The sequence below is a fragment of the Lipophrys pholis genome, assembly GCF_963383615.2.
Source record: "Lipophrys pholis genome assembly, chromosome: 11".
Taxonomy (NCBI): Eukaryota; Metazoa; Chordata; class Actinopteri; order Blenniiformes; family Blenniidae; genus Lipophrys; species Lipophrys pholis.
This window is the reverse complement of record NC_137631.1, coordinates 22,045,310-22,063,796: the sequence shown is the minus strand read 5'-3', so window position 1 is coordinate 22,063,796 and position 18,487 is coordinate 22,045,310. Positions and strand designations below refer to the sequence as shown.

The window sequence follows — 18,487 nt, the reverse complement described above, 5'->3', positions numbered from 1 at the left end:
GAGAAACTGGACACTTTGATAACCTTTGATTTTGTGAAGACAACTACATGAGTCTCATTGGTGCAGTGATTAGTGTTCTCACCTCACAGAGAAGAGGCCTTGGGTTCAACTGGAGGTATTTATGGAGTTTGCATGTTCTTCTTGTGTGTGCATGAGTTTCCTCTGGGTACTCGGGTTTCCTCCCACATTCCAAAAACATGCATGTGATTGTAATTGGTAATGCTAAATTTGCCCTAAGTGTTTGTGTATCCTGTGAAAGACTGATGACCTGTCCTCATTCTGGCTTTAAATGTATTTTCATTGACGTCCAGACAAGACGTAAATCTAACGTCCAAGGAAGACGTCTAAAAAACTTTCATTCTGACCCCTCTGAGGACGTATTCTGGATATATAGAGAGGACATCTTTTAGGCATGTTTTAGACCACCCTTTGCTCAGTGGGAAACAACTTTATTTATCCTATATGACATATATGTAATAATCGTAAAACAATATAAATACATAAAATAATTTTTTCTAAACTTAAACTGTATCTGAATTGAGTAGGATTTATGCGACAAAGAGGACTTTCATATGGTTTGCGAAAGTGATGAAAAAACAACATGGGGGAAAAAATTAAAACAGGAAAAAAAACTTTAATTGATGTCTGGAAAACAATCTAATAAAAACATCATCATCACCATATTTAGAGTAGTATAATATATTCTGGATGCATAATAATAAATTAATTTTGTTGGAATAATCTTACGAAAAGTTATCACATTCATTGTACCAACATTCTTTCTCATCTATTACGACTTGTATTTCTCCACTGTGATCTTTTATGGTAAGGAGGAATGTGGTCTGCAGATGGGAAGTCCTTGAAATCAGATAAGAGGAACCCTAATAAAAGGAGAGGAGGCGGCAGAGGTTTTTCAGAGCGGGTTTGAGATTGTAACTGAAACACTCTCTGTCCGTTCTCCTCGCGAGTAAAAACCATTCTTAACTTGGTGTGTGTTCTTCCTTGCAGAATTAATAAATGTTCAGAGGTTGGATCTGACAAATTTGGTGTACAGTACTAACAAAGAGTGTGAAGAAACTTAAACTAGAACAGGCCCTCGGTAGAGAGCAGACCTTATGTGAAACACTGAGCAGGGAGCATCTCCATGGCAAGAGATGCTGATCTCCTTTGACATACATACATACATACATACATACATACATACATACATACATACATACATACATACATACATACATACATACATACATACATACATACATACATACATACATACATACATACATACATACATACATACATACATACATACATACATACATACATACATACTTTATTGGGCACCCAACTTTGATTGGCGAAGATAATAAAAGGGAATGTAATTGCAGCTATGAGTAGCACATATTTTTCCCCCAAAACACAGTTTTTAGGGTTAGGCAAAGCACTTTTTGGCCTGTTGGTTAAGACACCAGTCACTTTCTGTAGATGGTGAAATTGTTTGCCTGCTGTAGCATTGATTACATCAGCTTTGGGAGGAGGTAAGGTTTTCCTTTGCAACTTGTTTGTACTTGGAAGTATTTTCTGAAGTGGCGATCTTAATCACAAATCCTGAGCCAGATGAAGGGCAGCACTGTGGTGAGAGACGTTAAGACAATTTTAGTACATTTGACTTATATGGGCGAAGACTTTGAGCTCTTAAATATTTATGGTTTTAAACATATTCACTTGGTTCCATAGTGACAGCACCAGAGCCTCTCGCATAGACAACTTTTTTACATGAGACTACACACCAACCGGTGCTACATTGACCAATGCTGTCTTGCACCCTTTGACTGTCTTCTTGTGTGACTGTAGGAAGACGTCTGTGGAAGCTCAACTATTGCCTGCTGGAGGACAACAATGCTGTCAGCACACAGAATTACACACATTCTTCATGAAAAGTTTATGCAAGATGTCAGAGATGTGGCTTCTTATAATTCAAGCCTTTACGTTTGCCATGAGTAATTTTTATTAACTTAAAATTACTTTTAGTTTCGGTTTGGTCACACTGTAGCAATTCCTGCAAAATTCTACTTTCATTGCGTCAGCGACACGGTCATGTGGGACTGCAATTTGTTGACTACCATCTTTTCCAGACTTCCGATGAGCAGGTGTAACCCTCTATTTGGCCTTTCTCCGCAACTTTCAACAGAAGGCTTTGTATCCCCTACCTTTACACTCTCTTATCCCACAAAACAGTATAATTGGTACTGCAGTGTTTGTATTTCTTTTCCAAGTTTTCGGGGAGTTTTGTCGATTGACTGTCGGGATCTCTGGTGCGTCACAGTTGATTCCAACATGGCGGAACCAGAAGTCCATGGGTTGTGTTTTCGTGTCTTATGTAAAACACACTTGGATGTAAAACCTTTAACACACAATGTAGAAGTTTTCCAAAACATGTATTAGGAATTGCCAAATCAGACTTTGAATAGGACTGTTACGAATTCTTGTACCACAGTGAAAACTGTGACATAGTATATGTGAAGGTTAAAGATCAGTGTGTGTTTATGTGCTGCTGATTACTTCCTACAATCAGTACATGAAGTAACCTTTTCAGTACATTGTGGCCTCAAGTTTCAGACACTTTGTACACAAATGTATGTCAAAGTCTCTTATCTTGCTCAACATACATGTTGCAACACCCCCCAGCAATACAATATGCAAACTAAATCAGTTCAAACTGTGTAACCTGGCAGCTGTGAACAGAAAACACTTCAGTCTGTTTAAGAGACAAATCAGGGTCATTTCATCTGTAAAGTCTTTATGTGGCCCTTTGCTTGTTTGTTATGCAAGGTAAAGGTTTGTAAAACATTTGAGGTTAAATGCTGATTTAAATTTGACCGTTGACGCATCGCTTAGCTGGGTGTACCATAATTCTGCACAGCAGCTCATCATTATGGGACAGTACTTCTAGGATAGTCATAGCTTAATTCCCCACTCAGGAATATCAAATGTCCACCCGTTTTCTTTGGAGGAAGAGGCATTTATGTATGTAGGCCTGCATTCAATGTATGTCTACATTCTAGGGCTGCATGACATTAGGTAAACATACAATAAGGTAGCAGAGATGTAAAATAATTACAGGATTTGCAATGAACGCAAGCACTTAAGTTCATAATCTTAATGTCTCAGTGCTGTATTCTTCCAAATATAAGTAAGATTCTCACAATCGCCATGTGTAAATCATCAACACAAAACCACACGGAACAAAGAATTTTCTGTAACTGTTTATTGTCTTCATCCAATTGGTCCAAAGGGCTCTGAAGGCCACTCAACAACAAATCAGATCACAATGTAGAATGAAATCATGGACGTGAACAGAGACGCAAGCAGGAGCTCGGCTGTTTGAAGTGCAGGAGACTCCACAGCTGGTCCAACCGCAGCCCCGCCTCTCACCCCGCCTGCAAAGATCCACCTTAAACCAATGTAAAGCAATATAAATGCGTTGACATGGAACTACCACTAATATAGCTTCTTGAGCTCGTTTCACAGGGAGCCCTGTGTTGGGCTCCTCCTCCCGGCGACGACACGGAGGGCGTGGTGACGTATTGGCAGCTCAAACCATATTAGTTCTAGAAAAGAGGTAGCAAACCAGTGCCTCTTGGCACAAACTGGCCACAAACGCTCCATCAGTGCTTCTGTGCTTAGGGTCCACATGCTGGAGGGACCCCCGACTCCAGTCTGCCCAGCCTGGCCTTTGAAAACAACTGAGATCAAAATCACAATCCAAATTTTGGTTTAGAAATCTTTTGAAAATTGACGACAACAAAGCACAAAATCACCCTGACTTGTGTAGCATGAGAAATACAGTACGCTTATAAAAAATACAAAAAAAAAAAAAGCACTTTTTTTTTTTTTTTAACCATCAAGAGAAAGAGAACCGTCTCATAAGGACCAGAAACAAAAAACAACAGGAGAAGCTTTGCATGTTGTCCAAAACTTTTTAAAATGTAGAATCTATGTACAGCAGAAAGAGTAGAGGGAGAATGAAAGCACGGATACAGTGTAGGGAGGGAAGAGAAGAGGAAGTGACCAAAGACGAACACGGGCAGGAAAGCGTTCTTCATAAAAGAGGAGTTTTATTTGAGAGTCCGTCAGAGAGTTCACCGTGAGGAGCCGAGTGTTAGTCCAGAGCGATTATATCATCGTCGTCGTCGTCATCAGCGGCGGCGGTGCTCGAGTGATCTGTCCGCAGACGCTTGGTGGACGTTTCTCCGGTTTCTGCGTCTGGGTGCTTCCTCTTGGTGCCGGTGGTCGCTGGCGCTGCCGAGCTGGACGACGCCCCCTCCTCTTCGTCAGAGTCCACTATCATGACGTCGTCGTCATCGGACGGAGCTGAATTAAAATTTTTTTTAAATGATAATTAACTGGTTACCATGACTGAATGATGAATACTGGATTATAATCACTCATGAATATTAAAAAAAGAATACATTTGCCTGTTAAATAACCCCATGAAAGAAATGTACACATTTAGTCACATAAGACATTCATGATGAAACACGTCCACTGACTTTTTACACTTCCTGTAATCTAGAAAGACGACACAACAGCCTAAACACCAGTGAAATTTCTACTCTTACATCACAACACACATAAAAGAAAAATCACAATTCAAATAATTTTTAAGTGGAGATATTTTTCTTGCTTGTCAGTCAAAACAGTATAATTGGTACTGAGCAGCTTTCTGTGGTCATACACTGACATCGAGGGGGTAGAGATGGTAAGTACTGGAAAAACTAAATCACTTCTTTATTAATGCCACAAGACCAGAGGAAAATAGTGTGAGTTTTAAATTTCTTTGAAAAACAAACACACAAGTAGATGATTTTGTGTTTTGAGATTACTTCTAAATAACCCAAAAGCCTTTTCTCTTGTTCCTAAATCACAAAAAACAGCGTTTCACAAGTTATTGTGGTCATTCTCCGTGGATTTCTTCTAACTTCTGTGGCCACCAGGTATCAATTAATCAACATCTTGAATCAAATATCGCCCGATTTCTGTAATTTTAATGTGTAGTGCAATTTATCACGGCATGTTTAATTGTGCATGGAGACATTGTAATATTTTTCTCAACATTCATTAAACTAAATGTGTAATAATCCAAGAAATAAGACGAGACAATCTGAACTCCTGACCTTTGGAGGACGTGGACGGCTGGGCCGAGTCTTTGTTGCCATTCGTGATGCTGTTAACCTCTTCCTGGTTGGTCTGAGGGGGCGGAGCTTTGTCCGGAGCCTCTCCCACCACCTCGAACTCCACATCCCGCTCCAGCTCCTCGCTGAGGGTTAAAAAAACAAAAAAAAACCCTGTTCAATACAGACTCTCTCTCTCATGCTCCTCATTTCACAAAGTCATATGAAGGAGGTTTGTACGTGTGCAGGACGTTAACGAGCAGCGTGTAGTCTTGGAGGAAGTCATCTGCTTGGAGGCGGCTGCCATTGCGGATCCCGAAGTCGGAGAGAAACTTTTCGTTGTTGGCTGTGAAGTGAAATGAGTACACTGCATTATACATACAGAAACTATGAAACTAGAAACACTTCTTGGCCAGGAGTTGTCAAAACTAAATGTTGGACTTTTATTTTTATCATTTTCTATATTTCCCAGAAACACTCATGGTGGATGTGCTGGGTCACAATTTGGCCCTCTGGTGGTGATGAGAAAACTTCTTTGGCTCTCACACTTGATCAAAAGCCCTCATTCCTGGATGACTGTTTGATGAAAGCGGTTATGGTGCCCTCTTCTGTCCATAAGGAGACATTTCACTTTTCACTCTTTCTTGAGCTTTGGAGCAAGCAGCCCCTCAGCAGAGGCGTTTAACAAAATCACATGCAATGAAGTCTTCCATCAGTCAGCTCTATGTGAAGATTTTTGACAATGGGGAAATATAATAAATTAATATAATGTGCAGAATATGAGGATTTTTCACCTACTTTCCTCTGCAGCTCAGAGGAAAGTGTTTCGGCAGTAAATAGTGCAGGCTCTTACTCTGAAAGGTTGCAGGACTTTTTACCAAATTGAATCGACATAGGGCTGTAGAACCTATTAAAACTTCAAAATAAAAATAACAGCTGGCAAACGTTGATATATTTTCTGCTAAAAACTTTTTTTCAATAAAATAAATATCACTACAACTTTGATGTTGCGCTAATGCAATTTGAGAATTTTGTGTGAAAGAGATTTATAAAGATTTGATTCATAAAGATTGATAAAGGTTTAATCTAGTCCCATATTGTCTTGTTTTTATTTGACGTCTCTGGTTTTGTCCTCCAGTCTCTGTTTCAGCTTCCCATCCAGTTTCTACTTTCCTCAGAGGCTCAGACACGTTGTTAGAAATGCAGCATTAATCGTAGTGGAGAGATAAAACAAGCTGATTGCATGTTTCTCTCCCTCTCTTCTACTCACCCTCCGTCTCTCCTTCCTCTGAGGAGATGAGGATGGTTCCTTTTCCATCTTCTATCTGAACGTCTGGAGCCACCATGCCGAACCTCTCCTTCAGGATCTGGACAGAAAGACCAAAACAGTTAAACATGGAAATAATAATCCAATGAAACACGTTTTTTTTTTTCTCAGTTGCATCACTTCACAAACCTTTGCTATAGCTTGTGTTGAACAGCTCATAACAGCTAAAATTGAAAGACAAAAGTAAAAAAAAAAAAAACAACCTCCAAATTAGTAAAAGAAATTTAAAAAGTGAAAATAGAAAACAAAACTCTGCAAGTATAGGCGAGGCTCAAGCAACTAAAACAGCTAAAATTGATTAAAGAAATTGCCATAACAGCTGATTTACTCGTTTCTTTTAAAGTTGACTGGAATAATAATAATAAAAAAAAAATGAGTAAAAGCTAAAATGGAAGAAATTGCTAAAATAGTTATGTGGATAAACCAACAGAAAATGTAAAAACAAACTAATAAATATGAAAAAAGAGACAGAAATGGCTAACACAGCCAAAACTACTTAAAGTGGCTAAAATAGATAAATAAATAAGTTGACAAAAAAAAAAAACTACAAAAAAATGAATTCTAATTTGTAGTTTGGAGACCGCTGGTCTACCCATTTAAATCAATTTTTCCAAATATGCATGTTTAGTACAAGCGTGAAACAATAAAACAATAAAAGGACAAATGTTTGCAGACAATCATTTGTGAAGCACTTTGTGTTGCATTTTAAAGTCTGAAAGCTGGAAATATATGACCAGGCCCAGAAAATTAACTATGGAGTTGTGTTCTTCCAGATAAATTGTCTTTCTATTTCAAACTCACATTATATCTATTAACTGCAGGTTTGATTGATTTTAAGATGCCTGGTTTTTGTGCTGACGATCCAATGTTAGTACTATGAAGTTTCGATATTGCGTTTGTGCATGCTGAGCTACGTTACCCGGTCCTGCAGAGCCAGCACCACGGTCTTGTTGACGTTGAGTTTGACGGTGACTTCGGGCCGGCTGGCGCAGACGTAGCAGTTCGCGCTGGGCGGGTCCAGGATGCACGGCACCAGCAGCTTCTTCCGCAGGTTGGGACACTTGTTCAGGAAGATCTGAAGAACAGCGACGGGTTCAGCTCATGTACGCCGATGGTAACAAAGCCTGCTGCAGGATTGTTTCAGTTCTGAAATAAACTATTCTCTTCATGTCAGTCGGGGACGGAGTCGGTTTTAAGTTCCCCACCTGCATCAATAATCTCTTCGTTGAACCACCCGTTTCCCTTATTCAGCCCACTTTTGATAGATTCTGACCACTGCAGACTGGGAACACTTGACACTTCAGGAGATCAATGAAGTATGCTTATTTCTTTCTTACAAATCGCCTAATAAATCACAAAACTTCTGTGAATTCACCTCAATTAATTGCACCTTTTTTTAAGGTTTGCAGAGCAAGAATGAACAGTGTTCAGTCTTCTGCAGTTTGGATATTGAGCATGTTGATGTTGCTTTAACAATTTTGGAAAATGTTGAGCGGTCATAGTGTCATGCATAGTGTCAGTGTTTGACACTTTAATTTTCATACAATTCGTGGTTTTCATTAAGAAATTTATCCGAACATGTGTGTCCCTCATAAGTGACAATACTTGTCAGAGTGAACTCACCGAGCGACAGGACTCGATTTCCCCGGAGAGGATCTTCAGCCCCTCCAGCACGATGAGTCCAGCGATGACGGCGTTGGTTGTGGCAATAGCTGGAATGATGTTTCCTGCCATCGCTGAAACAAAGATTTATATAAATGAGCCATTACTATCACCTTGAGACAATCAACCAACCATGGATGTGCTCAGGGTTGGTTTTTTGGGGTTAAATATTCTTTTGAACAAATAATGTCTATAAAACTCACACTTCACATCGAAGCGACTCTTCATGTTCATGCTGAAGATGTGCATTCGTAGGTTGGCTGCAGCCGTGACAAAGTCCATGGCTGGAGGGTCATCCTGACATCAGGAGGGAGATGAGATGGACATTCACCATTTATTGCCATTTGATTTTTTCAAAGCCATTTTTAGTTCTCCTACTTGCATTAGTCATTTTAACCGTTTTGAGTCTTTTAAGTGATTTTGTTTATACTTGCATTTCAGGCTACTTTTTCTAGTTGTTTCATCTATTCTAGCAATGAAAGATGTTTTAACTTTTGCCGCCATTTAGCCAATTTGACTTTACAAGTGCAGTATTAATGCATTTCAGCCATTTTTGTAGTTATCCAACCCTTTTTAAGTCAACTTTAACAAGAAGGGAGTTCTTTTAAAAAATTGCATGCTGTGCAAAAAAAATATTTATTCTGTTTTTACATGTTTTAGAACTTAATAAACTTTACTCAGGTACTTTTAATTGCGTCTGTGTTTTTATCGTTGACCGTGCATCGTAGTTTCATTCTGCAGTGCATTTTTAATGTGAATCTCCAGAATGACAAAGTAATCTAACTCTGAAAATGTGTTTTCATGCTCTCCTTTTCCATTTCAGGGAGCCATTACAGCGGGGCTACAGAGCCACATGTGGCTCAGATTCACAGGTTTCAGCCACTGGAACCTTCTCAAAGTAGCAGAAACCACCACAGAAACATAGCTCTTTGTGAATGAGGAAATCAGAGTCTAAATTTTGTTCAGCAGTTATTGCCCCTCAAAATGCAACTGTTTGCAGGTGGTACTTTTAAAACCTTCACAAACTTTGGTGGAGTGGTGTGGTGTGGTCTGCAGTGCTGAACTATTCGCTGTGTTGCAGTTTCCCGCCTTACATTCAGTACTTAAAACTGTGCAGTTGTGTGTCGATCATTTCCCTTCATTTTTCAACATTTAGCTTTGATCAATTGGAGGACCAAGATGGCGACCTTTCCATTACTTTTATGGCTTGGATGCATGACTTCACTCATTTCCCAGACCAGGAATCAGCTCACCTTGTCCCAGACCAGCTCTGCATTGTCTCCTTTGTCCTTTAGCTGTGTGCGGAGAGTCTCCACACTGTGCTGGAACAGCTGGCAGTAACCCCAAATACCCAGAACCTGCTGGTCCTTCAAACCTGTGGCCGGAGTCTCCTCCTGAGGACGGGCTGCAACACGCCAACAGACAGGGATGAACACAAACACGGCCCAGAGGGGCAAACAAACCCTGCAAAGTCACAACACACCTGGCAAGGAATCTGCCTCTGACACGCAACCGTTCTCTGCTACAGGGTAAATGCTGTAAATGTCAAAGTTATGGATGGGGGTCGATAAACACAGGTGCTTCCTTCTTTAAATGCTTTTGGTGTAAATTGCAGATACACATGCAATTTAAGTAAATAAATAAAACAGCTCACTGCCGTCTGGTTAAAATAAAGTCCATGAAAAGAGAGAACAATCGAATCTCAAAGCACAATGAGTTTATTAATCTGAAATGGCCCCACCATCATAAAACTTAAAAGCATCACATATAGTACAGCTCTAAAACAAAAATAACTTATAGCACTCTAATTTTCTGCAGTTACTCAGTTGATGCCAATGCCTTCATATACTGTATCAAACATGCTGCTCCTTCTCTCGAATCACCACGAGGTGAAGTGGAACTACAAGTTCGGTGGCGAAGCTGCTTGAGTCATTTTATAGCTTTAGTAAATATCTCTGCAGGATAATGTCAAAATAATTGTCACTTCAATATATTTAACCAGAGTCTTTTGATTTTACGAACATAATTCACCTTTCAAATCTCTTATAAAAACAGATTTGTTTAAAATCCTACTGTAAAACAAACTACTTTCAATCTATCTGCACTAGCTGCACAATATCAGACAAACATCCAACACTGGAGTATTCTTATACGATAAATACAATCATCTTTATACCATGCATCCTTCTGGTTCATCCCTGTTTTTTTTTTGCTATAAAGCTCTCTAAACATTGCTCGCATAGCGATTAAAGACATACCTCCATTCTTCAGCTGCTGCCAGTCAAGAGGTGCAGGAGCTTTCCTCTTCTTCCATAACTTGTCCATAGTCAGCAGGTACATGATATCATCTTTGAAAAGCTAAGGGAGCACAGCAAGTCACAACCAAACCTGTTAGGGGACAGTTTATAGTGCCAAAACAATTATAATTATGTAATAACTCACGTTAAGAGACTTTGACAGCAATATCAAACACTCAGCTCTCGTGTTCCTTAAGTGCTCTTATAATCAATTTGTAAGGAATAAAGTAGAAGAAGTAGTTTGAAATGTAGCGAGAAAAGCTCCAGGAACGTTAACATTTTCAGTGTCACTCCCTCTGCTTGTACTGACAGCAAATAAAACAGATGTGATGCTGATTTGTAATTTAAAAAACCCAACAAAGTCTGTGCAAACGGATTTGTCGGCCTGGTACCTTGTTGAAAAGCTTGACGGGGTCGTATTCCTTGGAGCGGGCCCAGTCCTTGGTGGAGACTCGCTTTACGTCCCCGTCTTTTTCTGACGCCATTGCACGAGCTGCCGTGTCTTCAGGATTCCCTGTTCACAGACGACAGATTCCACACAGCGCAAGGAGGTTGTGTTATTTGGACTCCTTTTGGTTATGAGGCAACAAGTCAGATGCTGCTTCGCATGGAGTAAATAAGCAGCTTCGAACATGAACAGCAATGCATTGTGGGAGACAAAGCTGATGTTCTCACTCACAAGAAGCCTCGGGGTCTGCGGTGTCGGGTGACACTTCCTGATCAGCGTCTTCCTCTCCAAACAGCTGACTACAAAAGTTCAGAATCAAGTCATTACTTCTAAAACAAAAAAAAACAAACTACTCAACAACATTTGCAATGATTCAGAAGCAAAGCGCAGCTATACGATCCATTTTCAGATTGTCTTAATGAAAATTAACTGGATTTATTAGGCATTGTTGAAGAAATACTGTTAAATCAACCATTGTTGTTGTCCAATTTTTCTCACATGCATCAAAACCTGTTGATCCAAACTGTGGTGTGTATGTACAGTACGACACGTTAAAAAATGTTACACTGTGGAAACCACCTGTCAAAATGTGCCACTGTCACGGTCTGAAACAGCTGCAACAAGAGTACGGCTTCTAATTAAAACATTGTGTCTACAACACCTGATTACAGCAGTGATGCGGTATGAGCCTTACTTGAAGAGATACTTGGCCCAGACGATGCAGTGAATGGGCTCCGACGGTGTGTTTCTGATGGTGCAGCCTGGAAAGGTCTTCTGGGTGGGCTTTGGTTGGCACTCGTAGCACTCCGTCATTCCCTGGAATTAAAGGAGAAAAAGCAACGAGATGAATAATCACCATGTCAAATTACTTCTTTTGATTTTGGCATTAAAGAAAAATGACGAGCGGACACCTTCTTGATGACGGAGACTTGGCCCAGGTACCCTGCAGTGCCGCTCTCGATCAGAGGAATATCCGCTGCCAAACACATCCTGTTCACATGATTTCTGGCAGCTGGGGAGACCATAAACACTGTCAATCCAATTCATTTCCACCCTACCAAAGCCTGAGAAACTGTCTCGATGTGGATACCTCTGTTATCCAGAGCATTCATCACCAGCACAAACTTTCTGAAGAACTCAACGTTGTAATCGGGGCTGTGGAGGGAAAAAACAACAACAAGAATTTAATTTCCTCTTTTGTTTCAAGAAGATTTAGTGGTGTAGTCTGATAAAAACACTCACTTCATGATGCTGTCATGGTATGCAGTGATGTTGGCACTGGGACAGAACTGCAAGGCGCTCTCTTTAGCCACCTGTTTGGAAAACAACACAGAAAACTGTACAAAGCATCTTGATTTCACACTTTAACTGACAGCTGTATTTCATTTGACTATGTCTGTATATTTGTCAAAAATGGACAGTGAGTGACAGCATCTGTCTCTTTATCCCAAATTATTAAGAGAATCTATATAAAAAGCTGAATTTTTCAAATCCTAGATCTCATAAATAGTCTCCGAGTTATGCTTTAGCACAGTTGGTAAATCCCATCAGCAGCAATATGATGGTAATACAAGGGTTAATTCTAGTCTCTACAACTCTCCAGCTCCCAGTGACAAGTCACATACCTGTGCTTTAGACTTGCCGACATGCTTCTTCTGAAAGAGGAACTGACGGTTCAGGTTGCTCACGTCAATCGTGTCCAAGTCAATCTGCCAAAGAGAAATTACATTATTATGCTTGATAAAGCCCTTTTCACATGCATATGAATTCAAAGTCACGGTGGAGGTGAGTGCAGCAGAAACTAACCACATTGCCATTGGATCATTTGTGTTTGCTCCTTCAAATTGTTTTTCTTTACGTCCTTTGAAAGGTGCTTTCACACCAATTACTACGTATTTAGTGCAGATGTGGGCAATAACGTTTATAAATACAATAACAATGTGATTGGAATAAACACTAAATAGCTTATGTTATTATCTGCATCTTGAGATTTGTTTATATAAATAATCTCTTGTCAGTTGAGTAGATTAATAGCAGAACTTGCAAATTAATCTTTATTAATCACAAATTACTTTATTATTTTTACACCATGGAAAATAATTTGTCGGAGTTCATTCACATTATTTGCAACATGTATTTTGTGCATGTTGATATCACAAAAACAAATTCTTGATTTCTAGATCAAACTATGGATCAGTTATTGTAATGTAACTGAAAAACTGTCATTTGTGTCAAGAAGCTCCAAATTGGCCCACCAAACCACCAAGCTCATTGTAAACACTGATTTTTAAACAGATTTATTAATAGTAGCAGACACAATGCAACACTGAGACGAGGGCTGAGATATCAGTGGAAGCCATAAACGATAGCTGTCAGTTTGTAAAAACATGCAGAATTCAACAGTTACAGGTTTCGTTATTTCTATTGACATTTCACTGTATTTTGCACCAGAAGATTTTGTTATAGTTGGCTTTACGGTGAAATTGTAGTCGTTTTTTTTAGTAATTGTTTGGATTGGCGAAAATATAGACATTTTCCTCACGTACATTCTGCGCCACAACACAGAAAATCTTTAAAGCTTAGATTCAAAGGTTGTTAAGCCACTATTTTACCCCGAGCTAAAATGAGTTTGAAACCCCTGCACTAAAACTTAACAATCCCAAAGTTCAAATATTTAATTTTTGGGACATACTGCCTTCAAGACCACATGAGGAATTTGAATACAAGATCAGGGGTGAATATTTAATTACAACTTGGCTCTGGCTCTTAAATACAAACCCGATCATTGCTGACTGTATTTCTTTAAATATCCAGGCACCAAGTCAGGAGGGGGGTTTGCCAGTTACCTGTGATTTGTACTGACCATCCATGTCTTAGCAGCTTGGATGCATTAACAGAGCCTTGCAGACACACACACATAACTAATAACGATGTGAGGCGGCTGCGGTTCTATCAAATCCCAGAGTTGAAAACAGCTGCTCGTACAGGAGCGTGGGTCTGAAGGCAGTTCTTCTTAACACCGACTAGTCCTGCTAACTTAGCACTGCCAATGGCGCCAAGTGTTGCTGCTAAACTGCTGCGGGCCTCCGCTATATTTACCCGTCTCTGAGTCTATTTAACAGCATTAACGTGGTGGCATGCAAACACTATCGGGAGTTCTAATGTATAAATGAGCATTTAGCTGCAGCCCGCACACACAAAGAGCGAGTTAGCGTGTTAGCAGCATGCTAACACTCACCACTTCGATGTTCTTGAAGCCAGTGAGCACCAGGTTCTTCAGCAGCTCGCAGCCAATCCCTCCCGCTCCAACCACCAGCACTGTGCTGCTGGAGAGGGAGTCGGCCAGCTCTTTACGGAGGGAACCCACCAGTTGGACCATGTTTACCGGCTACAGAAAACTGAAGCAACGCTGCAGCACCGGGAGGCTAGCGGCTAGCTTCTTCTTCTACAGCGTCGAAGTCCAGCCCACTACGGCGTGACGATACTACTATCTATATAGCGCGCCCTACTGGTCAAAAATCATATCTTCGTGTTCTTCTCTGACGTTTAGCGGCAGTTTGCATCCATGTAGTTCCAGTACCGCCATCTGCTGGCTCTACCTAACTACATGTTTTCCATCAGTATATATTTTCCCCATCAGACGTTCTGCTTTTACAAAACTATTCAATCATCTGCCTCTTTGGCTTCCTCCCCACTCCAGTAACTCCTTAACTCGTACTTCCAACATTCCTTGTCTCATCAATCCCTCCGTCAAATCCCTTGTTTCACTCATCTATTTCCTGCAATCAACCATTACATGTTATACTGTCTCTGATTCTTGACACAGATGACAAAGGCATGTTGGATGTTTCGCCATTATGTGTTCTGATCCTCCTATTTCCCTCTACACTTTGAATATTGTGAAGATATCTTCCTTTTGTCTTGTAGCCCCATTGCCGCTGCCACTTTTAATTTATTTTCCTTCACACCACTGATTCCCCCTCTGTTCTTGCCAACCTGATGGCGGTATCATAATTTGCTTTGGCTGTAGCTTTCTTGGCCAACTCGTCAGCCCTCTCATTTCAGAGGACACCCACACGTGCAGGAACTTACAAAAATACAATTTATATCCCTCTTCTTTCAACTCCTGCATTTTCAGGCATTACTTCATACAGAAGTTCTTGTCTACTGTGGGGCTGACCTTGTCAGAGGCTCTTCAACAGTCGTGGATCTGACAGTGAAAGTGTGACCTCCAGTCATCCAAAGATGGAGAACATTCAGCCTGAACACGTGTGAAGGTTCTGCTGCTGATCTGGAGGACGTCAAGCTTTCTCCTCTCGTCACCTCACCAGAGTCAGTTTTACAGCAGTCAGCTCCTTTAGAAAAGAAAAAGAGGATCAAGTCTCAGTCTGAACGAGTGAGCTTCAGTTGTGTGCAGCTTAAAGTCAGGAAAGACAAAGAGGACGAACATGGTTGGGTTTGTGGGACAAATTAGCAGAGCCAAAAATGTAAGCCTCAGCGATAATGGGCACCATAAAAAAAGCACCAGCCAAATGAGAGAAATGATGCTGTTCACACTGCAACACTTCACTTTAGATTGACTGTGTTTGTATTTTGACTATAGCTGAGGCCAGAGGAACATTGATGAAAGTGTATTGCAGATAGAATATTGTTTTGAAACCACAGGTGATAAGACACCTCATCCACTGGGTGACATTTATTACAAAAACAAGAATCCAGTAGAAACATGTCAAAAAGGTATGATGAAATAAGCCAACTTGCTTAAAGAATAGAAAAAATATACTTAAAAACAAACTAAATGCATAATGAACCTAATTGAACTATTGTTTTGAAACCCTTTGATTATATTTGTATCTAAATTTGTGGATTCAATTCAGACAAAATAAGGTCAAAGTTAAGTGAAACCAGCTTTGATATCTGTGCTCCGGGGGCCACTGTGTCTTTAGGTAAAGCCGATGTTGTCCATTAGACAGTGTTTTCTCGCAGTTGTCATGTTTACTGTGGTGGAGGAGGCAAATTCCAGGTAGAGAGGTAAATGAGTCATTGACCCTGTGCCCTACTTAAAGCTGCCACACATAAATACTCCACTATAATCTTGTGGGGGAAAGTGTAGGAGAGTGTATGGGGTCCTCAAAGTGTTGGAGGATGAACAACATTACCCAGGTCCATCATTCTTCAGTGCCATAACTCTTCTTGTGCTACTTACAGTTCTCATTTTAAGCTTGGTAGGTTTTCACTGTGGTGGCCAGAACTCTCTATTTTAGGAACACAAAAATGTGTCTCACTGTAAAACAAGTGTCTATGTACAAATACACTAACAACACATATTTTGAAATAACTAAGGAAAGGTTAAACTGTAAAAACATTGTTATTAAACATCAGTCATGAGAAGACTGACTGTGAATCCTGTAGCCATAGTAAAGACTGGACCAGAAGGATTCAAACTTCATGTGGGAATAATAAAGTCTGATTTAATCTAATCTGCCCTACAAAACAAAGAAAAAAGTAACTTCAAGTACATATATCCAGCAAGGTCATTTAGTTACAGCACATCCAATCTGATGATGATTCTGCATTTTGTTACATTATTAATTTCCCTTGCGAGTCTGTTTTCCAGTTTTAATGTTTCCCTTCTTTATTTCTTTAATAAAGAAAACGAAGCAAAGTTCCGACAGTGAAACACGGTCCGCTATTTATATTTGTCCTCGAGACATCTGACTTCAAACACCAGAGAACAAGTTGGATCCATCAATCTGGCCACTCGCTTTAACAATTATTTATCTATGGCTTTAAAAAATCATCGCTTTAAAATAAGACTAAAGTGTTCAATTCAGACAGAACAGATGCTGGGCTGTCAAGGTCCCAGATATTACACATGTCGTAATATCTACCAACATAATTTTACTTCAACAGCAGAGGGGGGTGCACCGTTCCTGGAGGTACTGCAATACCAGGTCGATGCGTGGAGTGGACGGAGCAAGCCCCTATTCCATCTCCCTGTTCCAAAAATCAATTTAATATATGGTCCCCGGGTAGGGGACGTATCAGATATTAAACTGATAAGAACAGATACTACACTTGATCTTAGCCAAAAGGCCGAGAAGCGATACCGACAATGGGTTTGCGGGGAGGGAGTCATCCTCCGTGATGTAACTATAAGTACCGGTGTGACACTAACGCGCTTTATTTAACAACTCAGACAAAAAGCACAAATCACAAACAACAAAGTCCGAGCGTCGCTGCTGTTGATCCGATGTGTTTAACGACATTACAGAGGGTTTCTTTCGCACTAAAGTGTGCCTCTAGAGTCACGTGGTTCATTCTGATCCAATCAAAACCAGAGACATGAAAACAAATTAACACAGTTCGATCCTCACTCTCGCGAAGAGGACACGCTTGTTTCTACTCAACCGGATTGAAAACTTGTAAATAATAGTAATAATAATAAAGTTTAAATATCGCAAGCATATGTTTGAACTCGGTCCGAGCGATAACTCACACAATAATATGTCCGTGTGGCAACATGGAACAAACAATAGTTCCTTACACTACAGACGGAAGCTTGCAGTGCCTCTAGTGGACAGGAGCGACACTACACGCACCTCTTGCACACAATCACGGACTTTCACTTTATAACGTTACAAAGCAAAGATTAAGCTCCAAATTCAAGTATACTACCACAAATTTGAACAAAACTTAACATGAAGGAATCTGAACATGCGCATCGACAGAGTCCCATATTAATAGTCGAGATAACGTTAATTGTCTTAAACACTACAAACCTCACCAACAAGCTTTTAATTAACACTGTAAAACCAACCAGGTCGACGCAAATAAGACAAATATGGAAAACTTTTCAGAGGCGTGCGAAAACCTTTGACAAAAAAACACGTTGAAAAGCGCATGAAACTGAGTACACCCACGATGCGAGATTTTACTTAACGGGAATAATTAACAGTGAAATACAACAACTAGTTGAGTTAATTTTAGATATTCAGTCGTAGGGAGTTGGAGGAAAACTGAAGTTGGTGAATATATATAAACTCACCGAAAGGCTTTTTATCCGTGCTTTTATGGGCCATGAGAAAACTAAAGTACTGGACGACAAGAGGCCGCTGGCTGGTTGCGCATGCGCGGACTAATTCGCGCTTTGCACTGTGGAAAACTTCGTCAACGGTCCGCCATATTGGACCGGGCAAAAACTATAACTGGGACAGAAGCGATTATTTCATGGCTTAAAAGAGTTGTCTAGCAGTTACGTTGCATCACATGTTTCAGTGGTATATTATATGGTATAATACAAGAGTTTATGACTTAGGCAGAGGTCTACAACTAGTTAATGTCGACTTATATCACTTGTGAAGGATTGGGTATTGTTCTTAGTCTGATATCAAATGTTAAATTACATTTTATAAAGTGATTTACTTTTGCTAAAACTGCCATGATTTAGTTTAGAACATCTTCAGCTCATTGACTATTACAGAGAAGTTCAGCTTTATCTCTAAACATCTTCTGCTTCTTGCAGATCTCATTTGCATCTGTCTGCAGTGTCTGGAAGTGTGAAGGTGTGACAGTGGTC

At 40.1% G+C, this 18,487-nt stretch overlaps 1 protein-coding gene across 4 annotated transcripts; it reads right to left on the bottom strand.

Annotated features, from left to right (window-relative positions):
- Positions 1-3,257: 3,257 nt before the first annotated feature.
- uba2 (ubiquitin-like modifier activating enzyme 2) lies at positions 3,258-14,374 on the bottom strand. Of its 4 annotated transcripts, none has more exons than XM_080475516.1 (18): positions 14,147-14,374; positions 12,534-12,617; positions 12,151-12,221; positions 11,999-12,063; positions 11,820-11,920; positions 11,603-11,724; positions 11,140-11,207; positions 10,853-10,974; positions 10,422-10,521; positions 9,417-9,568; positions 8,367-8,460; positions 8,125-8,237; positions 7,421-7,576; positions 6,445-6,541; positions 5,415-5,520; positions 5,178-5,320; positions 4,147-4,374; positions 3,258-3,746 (listed from the first exon to the last, which is right to left on the bottom strand). In XM_080475516.1, the coding sequence occupies exons 1-17, from the start codon at positions 14,285-14,287 to the stop codon at positions 4,163-4,165; spliced, it is 1,947 nt and encodes a 648-aa protein (XP_080331642.1). In that variant the 5' UTR covers positions 14,288-14,374; the 3' UTR covers positions 3,258-3,746; positions 4,147-4,162. The 4 variants fall into 4 exon arrangements, with proteins under 4 accessions (XP_080331642.1, XP_080331641.1, XP_080331644.1 ...); XM_080475515.1 differs by having other exon boundaries at positions 3,258-3,734; XM_080475517.1 differs by having other exon boundaries at positions 3,260-3,454.
- Positions 14,375-18,487: the final 4,113 nt, after the last annotated feature.